Raw genomic sequence first — 17,203 nt, 5'->3', positions numbered from 1 at the left:
AGCAGGATTTTGGGATTAGTTTGAGATTATTATGGGAAAAGGGGGAGAGCAATGGGCAGTGGGATGGAATTTAGTTCTGATAACGAGCTAGAGATAGACATCAGTAGCTTTGGTTTTGTATTGTTCCAGCACTCACTCATGCAGTCAACTTATCTAGTTTTAACTTCATAAATTTATTTTTCATGTCTTTGTTTATTTGTCATGTTATTGAAGGACGGTCGAATCACTAATGTGAGTCTGATATATGCTTTCAAGTAAACTTTTTTAATGTTTTCTGAATTTATTTCTGACCTCCTCATCTGGGGATGAGTTTGTATATTTTGCCTAGTTCTTCACTTTTGGCAGGAGTCCATCGCTGAGCCAAGCCTCCCATCTACAGTCGGAGGGACTTTAATGTCTGCAGTGATGCTGGATTAATGGATGCCAAAATACAGTTCACATAAGCCATATCTGTAGTCACTGTCAGTGCTACCAAAGGCAAAGCTGCAAAGTGTAATGTTCTCCCCAACCTTTGGCTACATCTCGATTACTGGCTATCACTGTGAGGAAACTCTTACCGCTTTGTGATACAGAATAGTAAAATGGAATACACTTCTTAGCAAACCAGAGAACCCCCCCCCCCCCTTTATTGCAATAACCTAAAGAGAGTCCAGCTGATTTTAGTTTAATACTCATTTGGGGCAAATGCCTAATGGGAACCTGTTACAGGACAAACATGGAACAACTAGCACAGATAAATTTTGTTTTATATTGAGCAAAGAGATTCTGCAGGAGAACATGAAGAAAGAGAGAGTGGAGAGAGAGAGAGAAAGTGAAAATGAGAATGAGAGTGAGAGAATGAGAGATACAGAGTGAGAGAGAGAGAGAGAGGAAGAGAGAGGGAGGGAGTGACAATGAGAGTGAAAGTAGCAGTGAGAATGAGAGAGGAACAAAGAGAGTGAGACAGAGAATGAGAGAGAGAGGGAGGGAGAGAGTAGGGGAGGGAGAGAAGTGAGGGGGAGAGAGGAGGAGAGAGAGAGTGGGAAAGAGAGGGAGAGAGAGGAGGGAGAGAGGGGGAAGTGAGAGAGGGGGGAGAGGGTGAGAGAGAGAGTGGGGGAGAGAGAGGGGGGAGAGAGAGGGGGAGAGAGAGAGGGGGAGAGAGATGGGAAGAGAGGGGAGAGAGAGGGGGAGAGAGAGAGGGGGAGAGAGATGGGGAGAGAGAGGGGAGAGAGAGTGGGGGAAGGGGAAGAGTGAGGGGGAGAGAGAGGGAAGCGAGAGAATGGGGAAGAGAGAGGGGGAAGTGAGAGAGAAGGGAGAGAGGGGGAGAGAGAGAATGGGGAAGAGAGAGAGGGGGAAGTGAGAGAGAGGGGAGAGAGGGGGAGAGAGAGAATGGGGAAGGGAGAGAGGGGGGAAGTGAGAGAGAGGGGAGAGGGGGGAGAGAGAATGGGGAAGAGAGAGGGGGGGAAGTGAGAGAGTGGGGAAGAGAGAGAGGGGGGAGAGAGAGAATGGGGAAGAGAGAGAGGGGGAAGTGAGAGAGAGGGGGGAGAGAAAATGGGGCAGAGGGGGAAGTGAGAGAGAGAGTGGGGAAGAGAGAGAGGGGGGAGAGAGGGAGAGAGTGGGGGAGGGGAAAGAGTGAGGGAGAGGGAAGGCGAAGCGAGAGAGAAAGGGGGAGAGAGAGAGAGAGAATGGGGAAGAGAGAGGGGAGAGAGAGGGGGAAGCAAGAGAGGGAGCAGAGAGAGGGGGAAGCGAAAGAGAGGAGGGAGAGGGGGAGAGAGAGAGGGAGAGAGAGAGGAGGGAGAAGGGGAAGGGAGAGAGAAAGTGGGGAGAGAAAGAGGGGAGAAGAGATAACTAGGAAGTGCAACTGAAGGAATGTGGAGAAAGAGTTAAAGCTTGGTGTATTACAATACCAGAGACCTCAAGCGATGAGGAGGAAGTCTCATTTATGCGCCACAAGATCACTTTGATCCTTATTTTGCAAAACTCCCACTTGCAATAAATTGCATGCTCTACACAGTATAAAACACTGAACACATGTATCTCAAACTGAGCAAACTAAAGCCAAAAGAATCTCAATCACTTAGTGCATTTCAGAACAAAACGTTCTTTAAACAATACAGGATGCAGATATTTTCTCCAACTAGTCACTCTGATTTTTCTCATTGCATTATATTATGGTTTCATGAAATGAATTTTGCTAAAATTTGCATTGTTAGTATAAGCTTTGTCACTTTATGTAAAAGCTATTGTACTGTAATATTAATAAATTGCTCTCAAATTCATTTCTAACCTGTTCTAATGTTTAATTAAGTTAACATAATTTCTCTACAGTTTTGTTCCACTTCATTCAGTGTAGGATACTGGTTTCACTAATTATGTTTGAAGTGAGTTCTTCTGCTCAGATTATTTAATGGAGAACAAAAATTATCTACAGACGTGAAAGCTCAGCCTGTCAGGCAGCATCTGTGGAAATGAATAAACAGTTGATGTTTCAGGCTAAGATCCTTTTTCAGGTCCTGTTTAGAGATGGGGCGAAAGAGCCTAATACTCTTTGAGTGGAAGTATTAACAGGAACAAGTATTTAATCCTGCTGCTTTTGATATACTGCTAGGAAAGTTTGTCCAAATTATCCTAGCAGCCGTTTTATTCAGCACTCTCTGAGTTTTAATTTATGGAGACGTAGGAGACTGTAGATGCTGGAATCTGGGGAGCAAACATTCTGCTAGAGGATCTCATTGACTTGAGGAACATCTGTGAGGCGGAAGGACTTGTTGGCTGAAATGTCATCTATTCCCTTTCCCTCTCAGAAATGCTGCTTAAACCACTGAGTTCCTCCAGCAGATTGTGTGTTGCTCTAGTTGTAGTTAATGTTTTGCTGCCCTGACTCAAACTTCCCTTCATCGCCAACTCCGATCCCTGCAAACCACCAACTTCCCATCCCGCAGCAACAGATCTATTTCACTCACTGTCCCAATAGCCACATTCCCAGAACCTCTGAACTCCTCAATAGCCAATTCTACGAAAACCTGACCTCCCTGATTGGCCACACCCCAATCCTCAACTATCCCTGGCCATGACTCCAAGAGCACTGAGCCCTCCAAGTCCCACAAGACACAGGAAAAAAGTAAGGCTGTTCTACCCTGCAAGTTTGCTCCACCCTTCAATCATGGCTGATTTCTTTTATTCTCAACCCCATTCTTCCGCCTTCTCCACATAACCTTTAACCCTCCTCAAGAACCTATCAGGAACTTACCAATTTCTGCCTTTAATACAGCCAGTGACTTGTCCTCTGCAGTTCTGCATGGATACTAATGGAATTGCAGATCTCCGACAGTTTCCACCCTCCACAAGGCATTGATCTGCCTTTATGTAAACACCCCGGAGCTCCCAGCCTTCCCCCCAACCTCACCATCGATCTCAAGGCTTGACTGGCCTCTCGTGCAAGCCACCTTCTTCCCAGACTACGACTCTGACTGCCACCTTCTTCCCAACCTGCTTTACAACCCTTACACGGAGCCTTGCCGACAGCACTCTACCCTCTCTAGGCCTATGTATCTATTATTGGATGGATAAATTCTCAGGCCATCAGACAAGCCTCATCTGTTCTTCTTCAGATAGGGAAAGAGGATGCTTTCCATCCTCCTGAGAAAGTGTAGATTTGGTCTCTGTTTAACCTTGCATTAAAAAGACTGCAACCTAGAAATTCATCCTGGTCTATGACATAACTACACTGGAGGGGAGCCAAGGAGGCCAAGGCTAGAGTTGTACAAGATTATGAAGGGCATAGGTAGGACAGGTAGCAAGAAACTTACCCCCATGACAGAGGTCAAAGAGCATAAGGTGAGGACAAAGAGATTTAGAAGAGACCAGGGGATTTTTTTTTTCCCACTCAGAGGGTAGTTACAATTTGGAATGCACTTCCTTAGCAGGTGGTAAGGTCAGGTACTCTCACAACATTTATGAAGCACTTGAATCACCAAAAGGTAATGGGCTTTGCACCAAACGCTGGTAAATGGGATTAGTAACAATAGGTAAGACCGTAAGGCCACCGAAACATAGGAGCAGAAGTGGGTTATTCAGCCCATCAAGTCTGCTCTGCCAATCCATCATGGCTGATTTATTACCTTTCTCAACCGCATTCTCCTGCCTTCTCCCTGTAACCTTTGATGCCCTGACTAATCAAGAACCAAGAAGTACTTGAATGACATTATTGATGTGGTGTGGTCATAGGGCATGATTCTGTGTGGTCCGAATCTACAGCCCCGTGATCACGTCTATGCATTATGCTCTGCCTCTGAACTTTGGTCCTATTTAACTCAAGGACTGACTTACAATGTTAGCTGGTATGTTTACGTTGTGGGTTGAGTACAAAATCTCTAGGCACGTCTCCAGCAGTACAACAACTGTTCTGTGCTGCTTTGGGATGCTCATCCAGACCTTGTGCTCAAGTCCTTGGAATGGAACTTAAATGTAAAGCTTTCCAATGAGCTCATCACACTGTCATCTCCGAGACGGGCTCCAGTCATAGGGAATATTATTTTTAACTTCAATGCATGACATTCAAGCGATCATTTCTAAGAAAAAGTACGCATGAAGGCCTTAGTGAAGGAAACGTGCACGAAGAGATAAGATGTTCTTGTGGTAGGATCAAACAAGAGGGTAGTGTTTCCTTACAGTCGGAGAAGGAATACTGGTTTCATTCACTTCGAGGATCAAGGTATTGCTTAATTTAATTAACAGCAAGATTTAATTGTAAAATGAATGAAATAAGTAATTTAGATTTGGGACATTTAAAGTTAATATCGTAAGGTATAAGGAGGACAGAAGCGGAAACATTTTCACATGATTTGAAACTCATTGTCAGCAAAGATAATGACAGAAAAATATAAGCAGGGTTCTCAGGGCAGAATTGGGTGTGGGAAAGGCAAAAGAATGTCCTAATTCATATGAAAATAATAACAATCTTAAAAGGCTTGAAATCCTGTTCTTATTTCAATTATTCCTGAGGGTGGCCTTTAGGTTTTTTTTAATGCAGATACTCAATTCAAATTTTAAAAACGCCTCCTCCTTCTGGAGAAAAAGAAGTGAAAATGGAACTCCGAAGAGTATCTGCATTACTTGCCCTTTAGATATTGGTGAGGGTTTTGGTCAGGTGTAAGCTGCTGAGGTAACATATAATATACACATAGCACTTGCCAATAGAGACGAATGGGTTCTTGACTCTCCCGTTAGAGCAGAGATGTAATGAAAGGAATAGAGAGAGGAATGAAAGGGAAAGAAAGAGTTAAACTCTGTCCTTTGTTACAGCACAGGGCTTGTAAAAACAAAATTACTTATGGTTGTTCCCTATCAGTGGTGTAACTTAAAAACTGTACAGGAATCAGGTCTTGAGTGATAAACGTCATCTCAATGACCTCTGCTGTTTACACAGGGTGCAAGTGTAATCACCATTGTAAAAAATATTTCCACTGTCTAATTATCTAACTGAAAGTCATTTATTCCTCATTCAGTCTGAAGCCTTTCTGCCTGGGGTTGCCACACAAATTGAACTCAGAAACCGTTTGGAGCTGCTGCAAAATGAATTGCAGCATATTGCTGAGGGCCATATTGCTTTGCGTCTTTTGGAGCAGACAAGAAGCTAACAGGTCCTTGGACTATGACGGTAAGTGTTTTTTCTCTCTCTTTTAGTGCAGATCTATTCCTGTCTAAACATGAAAAAGGTTCTACTAAAAAAACGTGCCACCGGTTTCTGATACCTTGTACATGTTGGGAAGCCTGATCAGCCATGAATCTTCGTTCTGGGTAACTCACACAGTGGCAGCTTGTAGCAAGGCAAGGACCCAACCAGAGGACACCTTTGGATGCTCTAAAAATGTGCAAAGAAGGAGAAAGGATTATGTGTCTTTGGGAGCACACAAAACTGATTGGGTCAAAGCAGGAAGAGACAGAAGGTATAATCCAGAGGATGCAGCATGCCTGAACAGTGTGATGTGCGGAGGACATCGTATGCCAGGTCAGTGTTGTGTATCGAGACAGTTTCATAGTGTTAAAGAAAATGACAGCAGCAAAATAGGCCCTTCAGCTCATCTAGTCCATGCTGAGTCATTTAAACTTCCTACTCCCACCGACCTGCATCTGGACCATAGTCCTCCATGCCCCTCTCAATCATGTACCTATCCAAACTTCTCTTAAATGTTGAAATCGAAATCACATCCACCACTGGCACTGGCAGCTCGTTCCACACCCTCACCTCCCTCTGAGTGAAGAAGTTTCCCCTCGTGTTCCCCTTAAGCATTTCACCTTCTTCTCTTAACCCATGACCTCTAGATGTAGTCTCACACAACCTCAGTGGAAAAAAGCCTGCTTGCATTTACCATATCTATACCCCTCATAATATTGTATACTTCTCTATATCACCCCTCAATCTTCTATATTCCAGGGAATAAAGTTTTAACCTATTCAATCTTTCCTTATAATTCAGGTCCTTCTGACCCGTCAACATCCTAGTAAATTTTCTCTGTATTCTTTCAATCTTATTTACATCTTTCCTACAGGTAGACGAGTAAAACTGCACACAATACTCCAAATTAGAACTCACCAACTTTTTATACAACTTCTACATAACATTCTAACTCCTGTATTTTTTGTGCTCTGGATTTCCAACATCGGCACAATTCCTTATGTTTATTTCTGGACAGTGCTGTGTGCCTGAGGATGCAATGTGTCTGAACAGCGTTGTGTGTCTGGATGGTGTTGTGTGTCTGGACGGTGGTGTGCGTCTGAACGGTGTTGTGTGTCTGAACGGTGTTGTGTGTCTGGACGGTGTTGTGGGTCTGAACGGTGTTGTGTGTCTGGACGGTGTTGTGTGTCTGGATGGTGGAGTGTGTCTGGACGGTGGAGTGTGTCTGGACGGTGGCATGTGTCTGGACGGTATTGTGTGTCTGGACGGTGTTGTGTGTCTGGACAGAAGTGTGTGTCTGAACGGTGTTGTGTGTCTGGACAGAGGAGTGTGTCTGGATGGTGGCGTGTGTCTGGATGGTGTTGTGTGTCTGGACGGTGTTGTGTGTCTGAACGGTGTTGTATGGCTGGATGGTGTTGTGTGTCTGGACGGTGTGTGTCTGGACGGAGGTGTGTGTCTGAACGGTGTTGTGTGTCTGGACAGTGGAGTGTGTCTGGACAGTGGAGTGTGTCTGGACGGTGTTGTGTGTCTGAATGGTGCTGTGTGTCTGAACGGCGTTGTGTGTCTGGACGGTGGAGTGTGTCTGGACGGTGGAGTGTGTCTGGACGGTGTTGTGTGTCTGAACGGTGTTGTGTGTCTGGACAGTGGAGTGTGTCTGGACAGTGTAGTGTGTCTGAACGGTGTTGTGTGTCTGAACGGTGTTGTGTGTCTGGACAGTGGAGTGTGTCTGGATGGTGTTGTGTGTCTGGACAGTGTTGTGTGTCTGGACGGTGTTGTGTGTCTGGACAGAGGTGTGTGTCTGAACGGTGTTGTGTGTCTGGACAGTGGAGTGTGACTGGAAGGTGGCGTGTGTCTGGATGGTGTTGTGTGTCTGAACGGTGTTGTGTGTCTGGACAGTGGAGTGTGTCTGGACAGTGTAGTGTGTCTGAACGGTGATGTGTGTCTGAACGGCGTTGTGTGTCTGGACGGTGGAGTGTGCCTGGACGGTGGAGTGTGTCTGAACGGTGTTGTGTGTCTGGACAGTGGAGTGTGTCTGGATGGTGTTGTGTGTCTGGACGGTGTTGTGTGTCTGGACGGAGGTGTGTGTCTGAACGGTGTTGTGTGTCTGGACAGTGGAGTGTGTCTGAACGGTGTTGTGTGTCTGAATGGTGTTGTGTGCCTGGACGGTGTTGTGTGCCTGAACGGTGTTGTGTGTCTGGACGGTGTTGTGTGTCTGAACGGTGCTGTGTGTCTGAACGGCGTGGTGTGTCTGGACGGTGGAGTGTGTCTGGACAGTGTAGTGTGTCTGAACGGTGTTGTGTGTCTGAACGGTGTTGTGTGTCTGGACAGTGGAGTGTGTCTGTATGGTGTTGTGTGTCTGAACGGTGTTGTGTGTCTGGACGGTGTTGTGTGTCTGGACGGTGTTGTGTGTCTGGACAGGGTGTTGTGTCGGGACAGGGTGGTGTGTCTGGACAGGGTGGTGTGTCGGGACTGGGTGGTGTGTCTGGACAGGGTGTCTGGGCATGGTGGTGTGTCTGGACAGGGTGTTGTGTGTCTGGGCAGGCTGGTGTGTCTGGATAGGGTCCTGTGTCTGGGCAGGCTGGTGTGTCTGGGCAGAGTGGTGTGTCTGGGCAGGGTGGTGTGTCTTGATGGTGTTGTGTGTCTGGACAGTGTTGCGTCTAGACAGTGGAGTGTGTCTGGACGGTGTTGTGTGTCTGAACGGTATTGTGTGTCTGGACGGTAGCATGTGTCTGGACGGTGTTGTGTGTCTGGACAGTGGAGTGTGTCTGAACGGTGTTGTGTGTCTGAACGGTGTTGTGTGTCTGAATAGTGTTGTGTGTCTGGACAGTGGAGTGTGTCTGGACGGTGTTGTGTGTCTGGACGGTGTTGTGTGTCTGAACGGTGTTGTGTGTCTGGACAAAGGTGTGTGTCTGAACGGTGTTGTGTGTCTGGACAGTGGAGTGTGTCTGGATGGTGGCGTGTGTCTGGATGGTGTTGTCTGTCTGGACGCTGTTGTCTGTCTGGACGGTGTTGTGTGTCTGGACGGTGGAGTGTGTCTGGACGGTGTTGTGTGTCTGAACGGTGTTGTGTGTCTGGACGGTGTTGTGTGTCTAGACGGTGTTGTGTGTCTGAACGGTGTTGTGTGTCTGGACGGTGTTGTGTGTCTGAACGGTGTTGTGTGTCTGAACGGTGTTGTGTGTCTGAATGGTGTTGTGTGTCTAGACAGTGGGGTGTGTCTGGACGGTGTTGTGTGCCTGGACGGTGTGTGTCTGGATGGTGTTGTGTGTCTGGACAGTAGCATGTGTCTGGACGGTGTTGTGTGTCTGGACGGTGTTGTGTGTCTGGACAGTGGAGTGCGTCTGAACGGTGTTGTGTGTCTGAACGGTGTTGTGTGTCTGAACGGTGTTGTGTGTCTGGACAGTGGAGTGTGTCTGGACAGTTTAGTGTGTCTGAACGGTGTTGTGTGTCTGAACGGTGTTGTGTGTCTGGACAGTGGAGTGTGTCTGGACGGTGTTGAGTGTCTGGACGGAGCTGTGTGTCTGAACGGTGTTGTGTGTCTGGACAGTGGAGTCTGTCTGAACGGTGTTGTGTGTCTGAACAGTGTTGTGTGTCTGGACGGTGGAGTGTATCTGGACGGTGGCATGTGTCTGGATGGTGTTGTGTGTCTAGACAGTGGGGTGTGTCTGAACGGTGTTGTGTGTCTGAATGGAGTTGTGTGTCTGGACGGTGTTGTGTGTCTGAATGGTGTTGTGTGTCTGGACGGTGTTGTGTGTCTGAACGGTGCTGTGTGTCTGAACGGCGTGGTGTGTCTGGACGGTAAAATGTGTCTGAACGGTGTTGTGTGCCTGGACAGTGGAGTGTGTCTGGACAGTGTAGTATGTCTGGACGGTGGAGTGTATCTGGACGGTGGCATGTGTCTGGATGGTGTTGTGTGTCTAGACAGTGGGGTGTGTCTGGACGGTGTTGTATGCCTGGACGGTGTGTGACTGGATGGTGTTGTATGTCTGGAAAGTAGCATGTGTCTGGACGGTGTTGTGTGTCTGGACGGTGTTGTGTGTCTGGACAGTGGAGTGCGTCTGATCGGTGTTGTGTGTCTGAACGGTGTTGTGTGTCTGAACAGTGTTGTGTGTCTGGACAGTGGAGTGTGTCTGGACGGTGTTGTGTGTCTGAACGGTGGAGTGTGTCTGGACGGTGGCGTGTGTCTGGACGGTGTTGTGTATCTGGACGGTGTTGTGTGTCTGGACAAAGGTGTGTGTCTGAACGGTGTTGTGTGTCTGGACAGTGGAGTGTGTCTGGATGGTGGCGTGTGTCTGGATGGTGTTGTGTGTCTGGACGGTGTTGTGTGTCTGAACGGTGTTGTATGTCTGGACGGTGTTGTGTGTCTGGACGGAGGTGTGTGTCTGAACGGTGTTGTGTGTCTGGACAGTGGAGTGTGTCTAAACGGTGTTGTGTGTCTGGACGGTGTTGTGTGTCTGAACGGTGTTGTGTGTCTGGACGGTGTTGTGTGTCTGAACGGTGTTGTGTGTCTGGACGGTGTTGTGTGTCTGGATGGTGTTGTGTGCCTGGACGGAGGTGTGTGTCTGAACGGTGTTGTGTGTCTGGACAGTGGAGTGTGTCTGAACGGTGTTGTGTTTCTGAACGGTGTTGTGTGTCTGGACGGTGTTGTGTGTCTGAACGGTGTTGTGTGTCTGGACAGTGGAGTGTGTCTGGAGATTGTAGTGTGTCTGAACGGTGTTGTGTGTCTGAACGGTGTTGTGTGTCTGGACAGTGGAGTGTGTCTGGATGGTGTTGTGTGTCTGAACGGTGTTGTGTTTCTGGACGGTGTTGTGTGTCTGAATGGTGTGTGCCTGGATGGTGTTGTGTGTCTGGATGGTGTTGTGTGTCTGAACGGTGTTGTGTGGCTGAACAGTGGAGTGTGTCTGGATGGTGGAGTGTGTCTGGAGGGTGTTGTGTGTCTGAACGGTGTTGTGTGTCTGGACGGTGTTGTGTGTCTGGACGGTGTTGTGTGTCTGAATGGTGTTGTGTGTCTGGACGGTGTTGTGTGTCTAAACGGTGCTGTGTGTCTGAACGGCGTGGTGTGTCTGGACGGTTGAGTGTGTCTGGACGGTGGAGTGTGTCTGAACGGTGTTGTGTGTCTGAACGGAGTTGTGTCTCTGAACAGTGTTGTGTGTCTGAACGGTGTTGTGTGTCTGGACGGTGTTGTGTGTCTGAACGGTGTTGTGTGTCTGAACAGTGTTGTGTGTCTGGACGGTGGAGTGTATCTGGACGGTGGCATGTGTCTGGATGGTGTTGTGTGTCTAGACAGTGGGGTGTGTCTGGACAGTGGAGTGTGTCTGGAGATTGTAGTGTGTCTGGAGATTGTAGTGTGCCTGAACGGTGTTGTGTGTCTGAACGGTGTTGTGTTTCTGGACGGTGTTTTGTGTCTGAATGGTGTGTGCCTGGACGGTGTTGTGTGTCTGGATGGTGTTGTGTGTCTGAACGGTGTTGTGTGTCTGAACGGTGTTGTGTGGCTGGACAGTGGAGTGTGTCTGGATGGTGGTGTGTGTCTGGACGGTGGAGTGTGTCTGGACGGTGGAGTGTGTCTGGACGGTGTTGTGTGTCTGGACGGTGTTGTGTGTCTGAACGGTGTTGTGTGTCTGGACGGTGTTGTGTGTCTGAATGGTGTTGTATGTCTGGACGGTGTTCTGTGTCTGGACGGTATTGTGTGTCTGGACGGAGGTGTGTGTCTGAACGGTGTTGTGTGTCTGGACAGTGGAGTGTGTCTGAACGGTGTTGTGTGTCTGAATGGTGTTGTGTGTCTGGACGGTGTTGTGTGTCTGAATGGTGTTGTATGTCTGGACGGTGTTCTGTGTCTGGACGGTATTGTGTGTCTGGACGGAGGTGTGTGTCTGAACGGTGTTGTGTGTCTGGACAGTGGAGTGTGTCTGAACGGTGTTGTGTGTCTGAATGGTGTTGTGTGTCTGGACGGTGTTGTGTGTCTGAACGGTGTTGTGTGTCTGGACGGTGTTGTGTGTTTGATCGGTGCTGTGTGTCTGAACGGCGTTGTGTGTCTGGACGGTGGAGTGTGTCTGGATGGTGTTGTGTGTCTGAATGGTGTTGTGTGTCTGGACAGTGGAGTGTGTCTGAACAGTGTAGTGTGTCTGAACGGTGCTGTGTGTCTGAACGGCGTTGTGTGTCTGGACAGTGGAGTGTGTCTGGACGGTGGAGTGTGTCTGGACGGTGTTGTGTGTCTGAACGGTGTTGTGTGTCTGGACGGTGTTGTGTGTCTAGACGGTGTTGTGTGTCTGAACGGTGTTGTGTGTCTGGACGGTGTTGTGTGTCTGGACAGTGGAGTGTGTCTGAACGGTTTTGTGTGTCTGAACGGTGTTGTGTGTCTGTACGGTGTTGTGTGTCTGAACGGTGTTGTGTGTCTGAATGGTGTTGTGTGTCTGGACGGTGGAGTGTATCTGGACGGTGGCATGTGTCTGGATGGTGTTGTGTGTCTAGACAGTGGGGTGTGTCTGGACGGTGTTGTGTGCCTGGATGGTGTGTGTCTGGACGGTGTTGTGTGTCTGGACAGTGGAGTGTGTCTGAACGTTGTTGTGTGTCTGAACGGTGTTGTGTGTCTGAACAGTGTTGTGTGTCTGGACAGTGGAGTGTGTCTGGACGGTGTTGTGTGTCTGGACGGTGTTGTGTGTCTGAACGGTGTTGTGTGTCTGGATGGTGGAGTGTGTCTGGACGGTGGCGTGTGTCTGGACATTGTTGTGTGTCTGGACCGTGTTGTGTGTCTCAACGGTGTTGTGTGTCTAGACAGTGGAGTGTGTCTGGATGGTGGCGTGTGTCTGGACGGTGTTGTCTGTCTGGACGCTGTTGTGTGTCTGGACGGTGTTGTGTGTCTGGACGGTGTTGTGTGTCTGGACGGTGTTGTGTGTCTGAACGGTGTTGTGTGCCTGGACGGTGTTGTGTGTCTAGACGGTGTTGTGTGTCTGAACGGTGTTGTGTGTCTGGACAGTGTTGTGTGTCTGGACAGTGTAGTGTGTCTGAACGGTGTTGTGTGTCTGAACGGTGTTGTGTGTCTGGATGGTGTTGTGTGTCTGAACGGTGTTGTGTGTCTGAACTGTGTTGTGTGTCTGAACAGTGTTGTGTGTCTGGACGGTGGAGTGTATCTGGACGGTGGCATGTGTCTGGACGGTGTTGTGTGTCTAGACAGTGGGGTGTGTCTGGACAGTGGAGTGTGTCTGAACGGTGTGTGTCTGAACGGTGTTGTGTGTCTGGACGGTGTTGTGCCTCTGAACGGTGTTGTGTGTCTGACGGTATTGTGTGTCTGGACGGTGGAGTGTGTCTGGACGGTTGAGTGTGTCTGGACGGTGTTGTGTGTCTGAACGGTGTTGTGTGTCTGGACAGTGGAGTGTGTCTGGAGAGTGTAGTGTTTCTGAACGCTGTTGTGTGTCTGAACGGTGTGGTGTTTCTGGATGGTGTTGTGTGTCTGAATGGTGTGTGCCTGGACGGTGTTGTGTGTCTGGATGGTGTTGTGTGTCTGAACGGTGTTGTGTGGCTGGACAGCGGAGTGTGTCTTGATGGTGGCGTGTGTATGAACGGTGTTGTGTGTCTGAACAGTATTATGTGTCTTGAGGGTGTTGTGTGTCTGGACGGTGGAGTGTGTCTGGATGGTGGAGTGTGTCTGGACGGTGGCATGTGTCTGGACGGTGGAGTGTGTCTGGACGGTGGCGTGTGTCTGGACGGTGTTGTGTGTCTGGACGGTGTTGTGTGTCTGGACGGTGTTGTGTGCCTGGACGGTGTGTGTCTGGACGGTGTTGTGTGTCTGGACAGTAGCATGTGTCTGGACGGTGTTGTGTGTCTGGACAGTGGAGTGTGTCTGAACGTTGTTGTGTGTCTGAACGGTGTTGTGTGTCTGAACAGTCTTGTGTGTCTGGACAGTGGAGTGTGTCTGGACGGTGTTGTGTGTCTGAACGGTGGAGTGTGTCTGGACGGTGGCGTGTGTCTGGACATTGTTGTGTGTCTGGACCGTGTTGTGTGTCTGGACGGTGTTGTGTGTCTCAACGGTGTTGTGTGTCTGGACGGTGTTGTGTGTATGATCGGTGCTGTGTGTCTGAACGGCGTTGTGTGTCTGGACGGTGGAGTGTGTCTGGATGGTGTTGTGTGTCTGAACGGTGTTGTGTGTCTGGACAGTGGAGTGTGTCTAGACAGTGTAGTGTGTCTGAACGGTGCTGTGTGTCTGAACGGCGTTGTGTGTCTGGATGGTGGAGTGTGTCTGGACGGTGGAGTGTGTCTGGACGGTGTTGTGTGTCTGAACGGTGTTGTGTGTCTGGACAGTGGAGTGTGTCTGGACAGTGTAGTGTGTCTGAACGGTGTTGTGTGTCTGAACGGTGTTGTGTGTCTGGACAGTGGAGTGTGTCTGGATGGTGTTGTGTGTCTGGACGGTGTTGTGTGTCTGGACGGTGTTGTGTGTCTGGACGGTGTTGTGTGTCTGGACAGAGGTGTGTGTCTGAACGGTGTTGTGTGTCTGGACAGTGGAGTGTGACTGGAAGGTGGCGTGTGTCTGGATGGTGTTGTGTGTCTGAACGGTGTTGTATGTCTGGACGGTGTTGTGTGTCTGGACGGTGTTGTGTGTCTGGACGGAGGTGTGTGTCTGAACGGTGTTGTGTGTCTGGACGGTGTTGTGGGTCTGAACGGTGTTGTGTGTCTGGACGGTGTTGTGTGTCTGGATGGTGGAGTGTGTCTGGACGGTGGAGTGTGTCTGGACGGTGGCATGTGTCTGGACGGTATTGTGTGTCTGGACGGTGTTGTGTGTCTGGACAGAAGTGTGTGTCTGAACGGTGTTGTGTGTCTGGACAGAGGAGTGTGTCTGGATGGTGGCGTGTGTCTGGATGGTGTTGTGTGTCTGGACGGTGTTGTGTGTCTGAACGGTGTTGTATGGCTGGATGGTGTTGTGTGTCTGGACGGTGTGTGTCTGGACGGAGGTGTGTGTCTGAACGGTGTTGTGTGTCTGGACAGTGGAGTGTGTCTGGACAGTGGAGTGTGTCTGGACGGTGTTGTGTGTCTGAACGGTGTTGTGTGTCTGGACAGTGGAGTGTGTCTGGACAGTGTAGTGTGTCTGAACGGTGCTGTGTGTCTGAACGGCGTTGTGTGTCTGGACGGTGGAGTGTGTCTGGACGGTGGAGTGTGTCTGGACGGTGTTGTGTGTCTGAACGGTGTTGTGTGTCTGGACAGTGGAGTGTGTCTGAACGGTGTTGTGTGTCTGAATGGTGTTGTGTGCCTGGACGGTGTTGTGTGCCTGAACGGTGTTGTGTGTCTGGACGGTGTTGTGTGTCTGAACGGTGCTGTGTGTCTGAACGGCGTGGTGTGTCTGGACGGTGGAGTGTGTCTGGACAGTGTAGTGTGTCTGAACGGTGTTGTGTGTCTGGACAGTGGAATGTGTCTGTATGGTGTTGTGTGTCTGAACGGTGTTGTGTGTCTGGACGGTGTTGTGTGTCTGGACGGTGTTGTGTGTCTGGACAGGTGGTGTGTTGGGACAGGGTGCTGTGTCTGTGCAGGGTGGTGTGTCGGGACAGGGTGGTGTGTCTGGACAGAGTGATGTGTGTCTGGACAGGGTGTTGTGTCGGGACAGGGTGGTGTGTCTGGACAGGGTGGTGTGTCGGGACTGGGTGGTGTGTCTGGACAGGGTGTCTGGGCATGGTGGTGTGTCTGGACAGGGTGTTGTGTGTCTGGGCAGGCTGGTGTGTCTGGATAGGGTCCTGTGTCTGGGCAGGCTGGTGTGTCTGGGCAGAGTGGTGTGTCTGGGCAGGGTGGTGTGTCTTGATGGTGTTGTGTGTCTGGACAGTGTTGCGTCTAGACAGTGGAGTGTGTCTGGACGGTGTTGTGTGTCTGAACGGTATTGTGTGTCTGGACGGTAGCATGTGTCTGGACGGTGTTGTGTGTCTGGACAGTGGAGTGTGTCTGAACGGTGTTGTGTGTCTGAACGGCGTTGTGTGTCTGAATAGTGTTGTGTGTCTGGACAGTGGAGTGTGTCTGGACGGTGTTGTGTGTCTGGACGGTGTTGTGTGTCTGAACGGTGTTGTGTGTCTGGACAAAGGTGTGTGTCTGAACGGTGTTGTGTGTCTGGACAGTGGAGTGTGTCTGGATGGTGGCGTGTGTCTGGATGGTGTTGTCTGTCTGGACGCTGTTGTCTGTCTGGATGGTGTTGTGTGTCTGGACGGTGGAGTGTGTCTGGACGGTGTTGTGTGTCTGAACGGTGTTGTGTGTCTGGACGGTGTTGTGTGTCTAGACGGTGTTGTGTGTCTGAACGGTGTTGTGTGTCTGGACGGTGTTGTGTGTCTGAATGGTGTTGTGTGTCTGAACGGTGTTGTGTGTCTGAATGGTGTTGTGTGTCTAGACAGTGGGGTGTGTCTGGACGGTGTTGTGTGCCTGGACGGTGTGTGTCTGGACGGTGTTGTGTGTCTGGACAGTAGCATGTGTCTGGACGGTGTTGTGTGTCTGGACGGTGTTGTGTGTCTGGACAGTGGAGTGCGTCTGAACGGTGTTGTGTGTCTGAACGGTGTTGTGTGTCTGAACGGTGTTGTGTGTCTGGACAGTGGAGTGTGTCTGGACAGTGTAGTGTGTCTGAACGGTGTTGTGTGTCTGAACGGTGTTGTGTGTCTGGACAGTGGAGTGTGTCTGGACGGTGTTGAGTGTCTGGACGGAGCTGTGTGTCTGAACGGTGTTGTGTGTCTGGACAGTGGAGTCTGTCTGAACGGTGTTGTGTGTCTGAACAGTGTTGTGTGTCTGGACGGTGGAGTGTATCTGGACGGTGGCATGTGTCTGGATGGTGTTGTGTGTCTAGACAGTGGGGTGTGTCTGGACCGTGTTGTGTGTCTGAACGGTGTTGTGTGTCTAGACAGTGGGGTGTGTCTGGACAGTGGAGTGTGTCTGAACGGTGTGTGTCTGAACGGTGTTGTGTGTCTGGACGGTGTTGTGCCTCTGAACGGTGTTGTGTGTCTGAACGGTATTGTGTGTCTGGACGGTGGAGTGTGTCTGGACGGTTGAGTGTGTCTGGACGGTGTTGTGTGTCTGAACGGTGTTGTGTGTCTGGACAGTGGAGTGTGTCTGGAGAGTGTAGTGTTTCTGAACGCTGTTGTGTGTCTGAACGGTGTGGTGTTTCTGGATGGTGTTGTGTGTCTGAACGGTGTTGTGTGGCTGGACAGCGGAGTGTGTCTTGATGGTGGCGTGTGTATGAACGGTGTTGTGTGTCTGAACAGTATTATGTGTCTGGAGGGTGTTGTGTGTCTGGACGGTGGAGTGTGTCTGGATGGTGGAGTGTGTCTGGACGGTGGCATGTGTCTGGACGGTGAAGTGTGTCTGGACGGTGGCGAGTGTCTGGACGGTGTTGTGTTTCTGGACGGTGTTTTGTGTCTGAATGGTGTGTGCCTGGACGGTGTTGTGTGTCTGGATGGTGTTGTGTGTCTGAACGGTGTTGTGTGTCTGAACGGTGTTGTGTGGCTGGACAGTGGAGTGTGTCTGGATGGTGGTGTGTGTCTGGACGGTGGAGTGTGTCTGGACGGTGGAGTGTGTCTGGACGGTGTTGTGTGTCTG

At 49.9% G+C, this 17,203-nt stretch overlaps 1 protein-coding gene across 3 annotated transcripts in view; it reads left to right on the top strand.

The window, feature by feature from the left end:
• Positions 1-4,374: 4,374 nt before the first annotated feature.
• Positions 4,375-17,203, top strand: part of LOC140188159 (proteinase-activated receptor 4-like) — a 60,845-nt gene continuing 48,016 nt past the window's right edge. Inside the window, exons 1-3 of one of the 3 annotated variants that reach the window (XM_072244149.1) lie at positions 4,375-4,693; positions 5,487-5,638; positions 5,792-5,989. In XM_072244149.1, the coding sequence (XP_072100250.1) occupies positions 4,530-4,693; positions 5,487-5,638; positions 5,792-5,989 (514 nt within the window). In that variant the 5' untranslated portion in view covers positions 4,375-4,529. The remainder of the gene's footprint in view (positions 4,694-5,486; positions 5,639-5,791; positions 5,990-17,203) is intronic. The other 2 variants (XM_072244151.1, XM_072244150.1) reach the window with 2 other exon arrangements.

The sequence above is a fragment of the Mobula birostris genome, chromosome 26 (genome assembly GCF_030028105.1).
Source record: "Mobula birostris isolate sMobBir1 chromosome 26, sMobBir1.hap1, whole genome shotgun sequence".
NCBI lineage: Eukaryota > Metazoa > Chordata > Chondrichthyes > Myliobatiformes > Myliobatidae > Mobula > Mobula birostris.
Note: the sequence above shows the minus strand (reverse complement) of the source record. Positions and strands in the feature narration are given on the sequence as shown.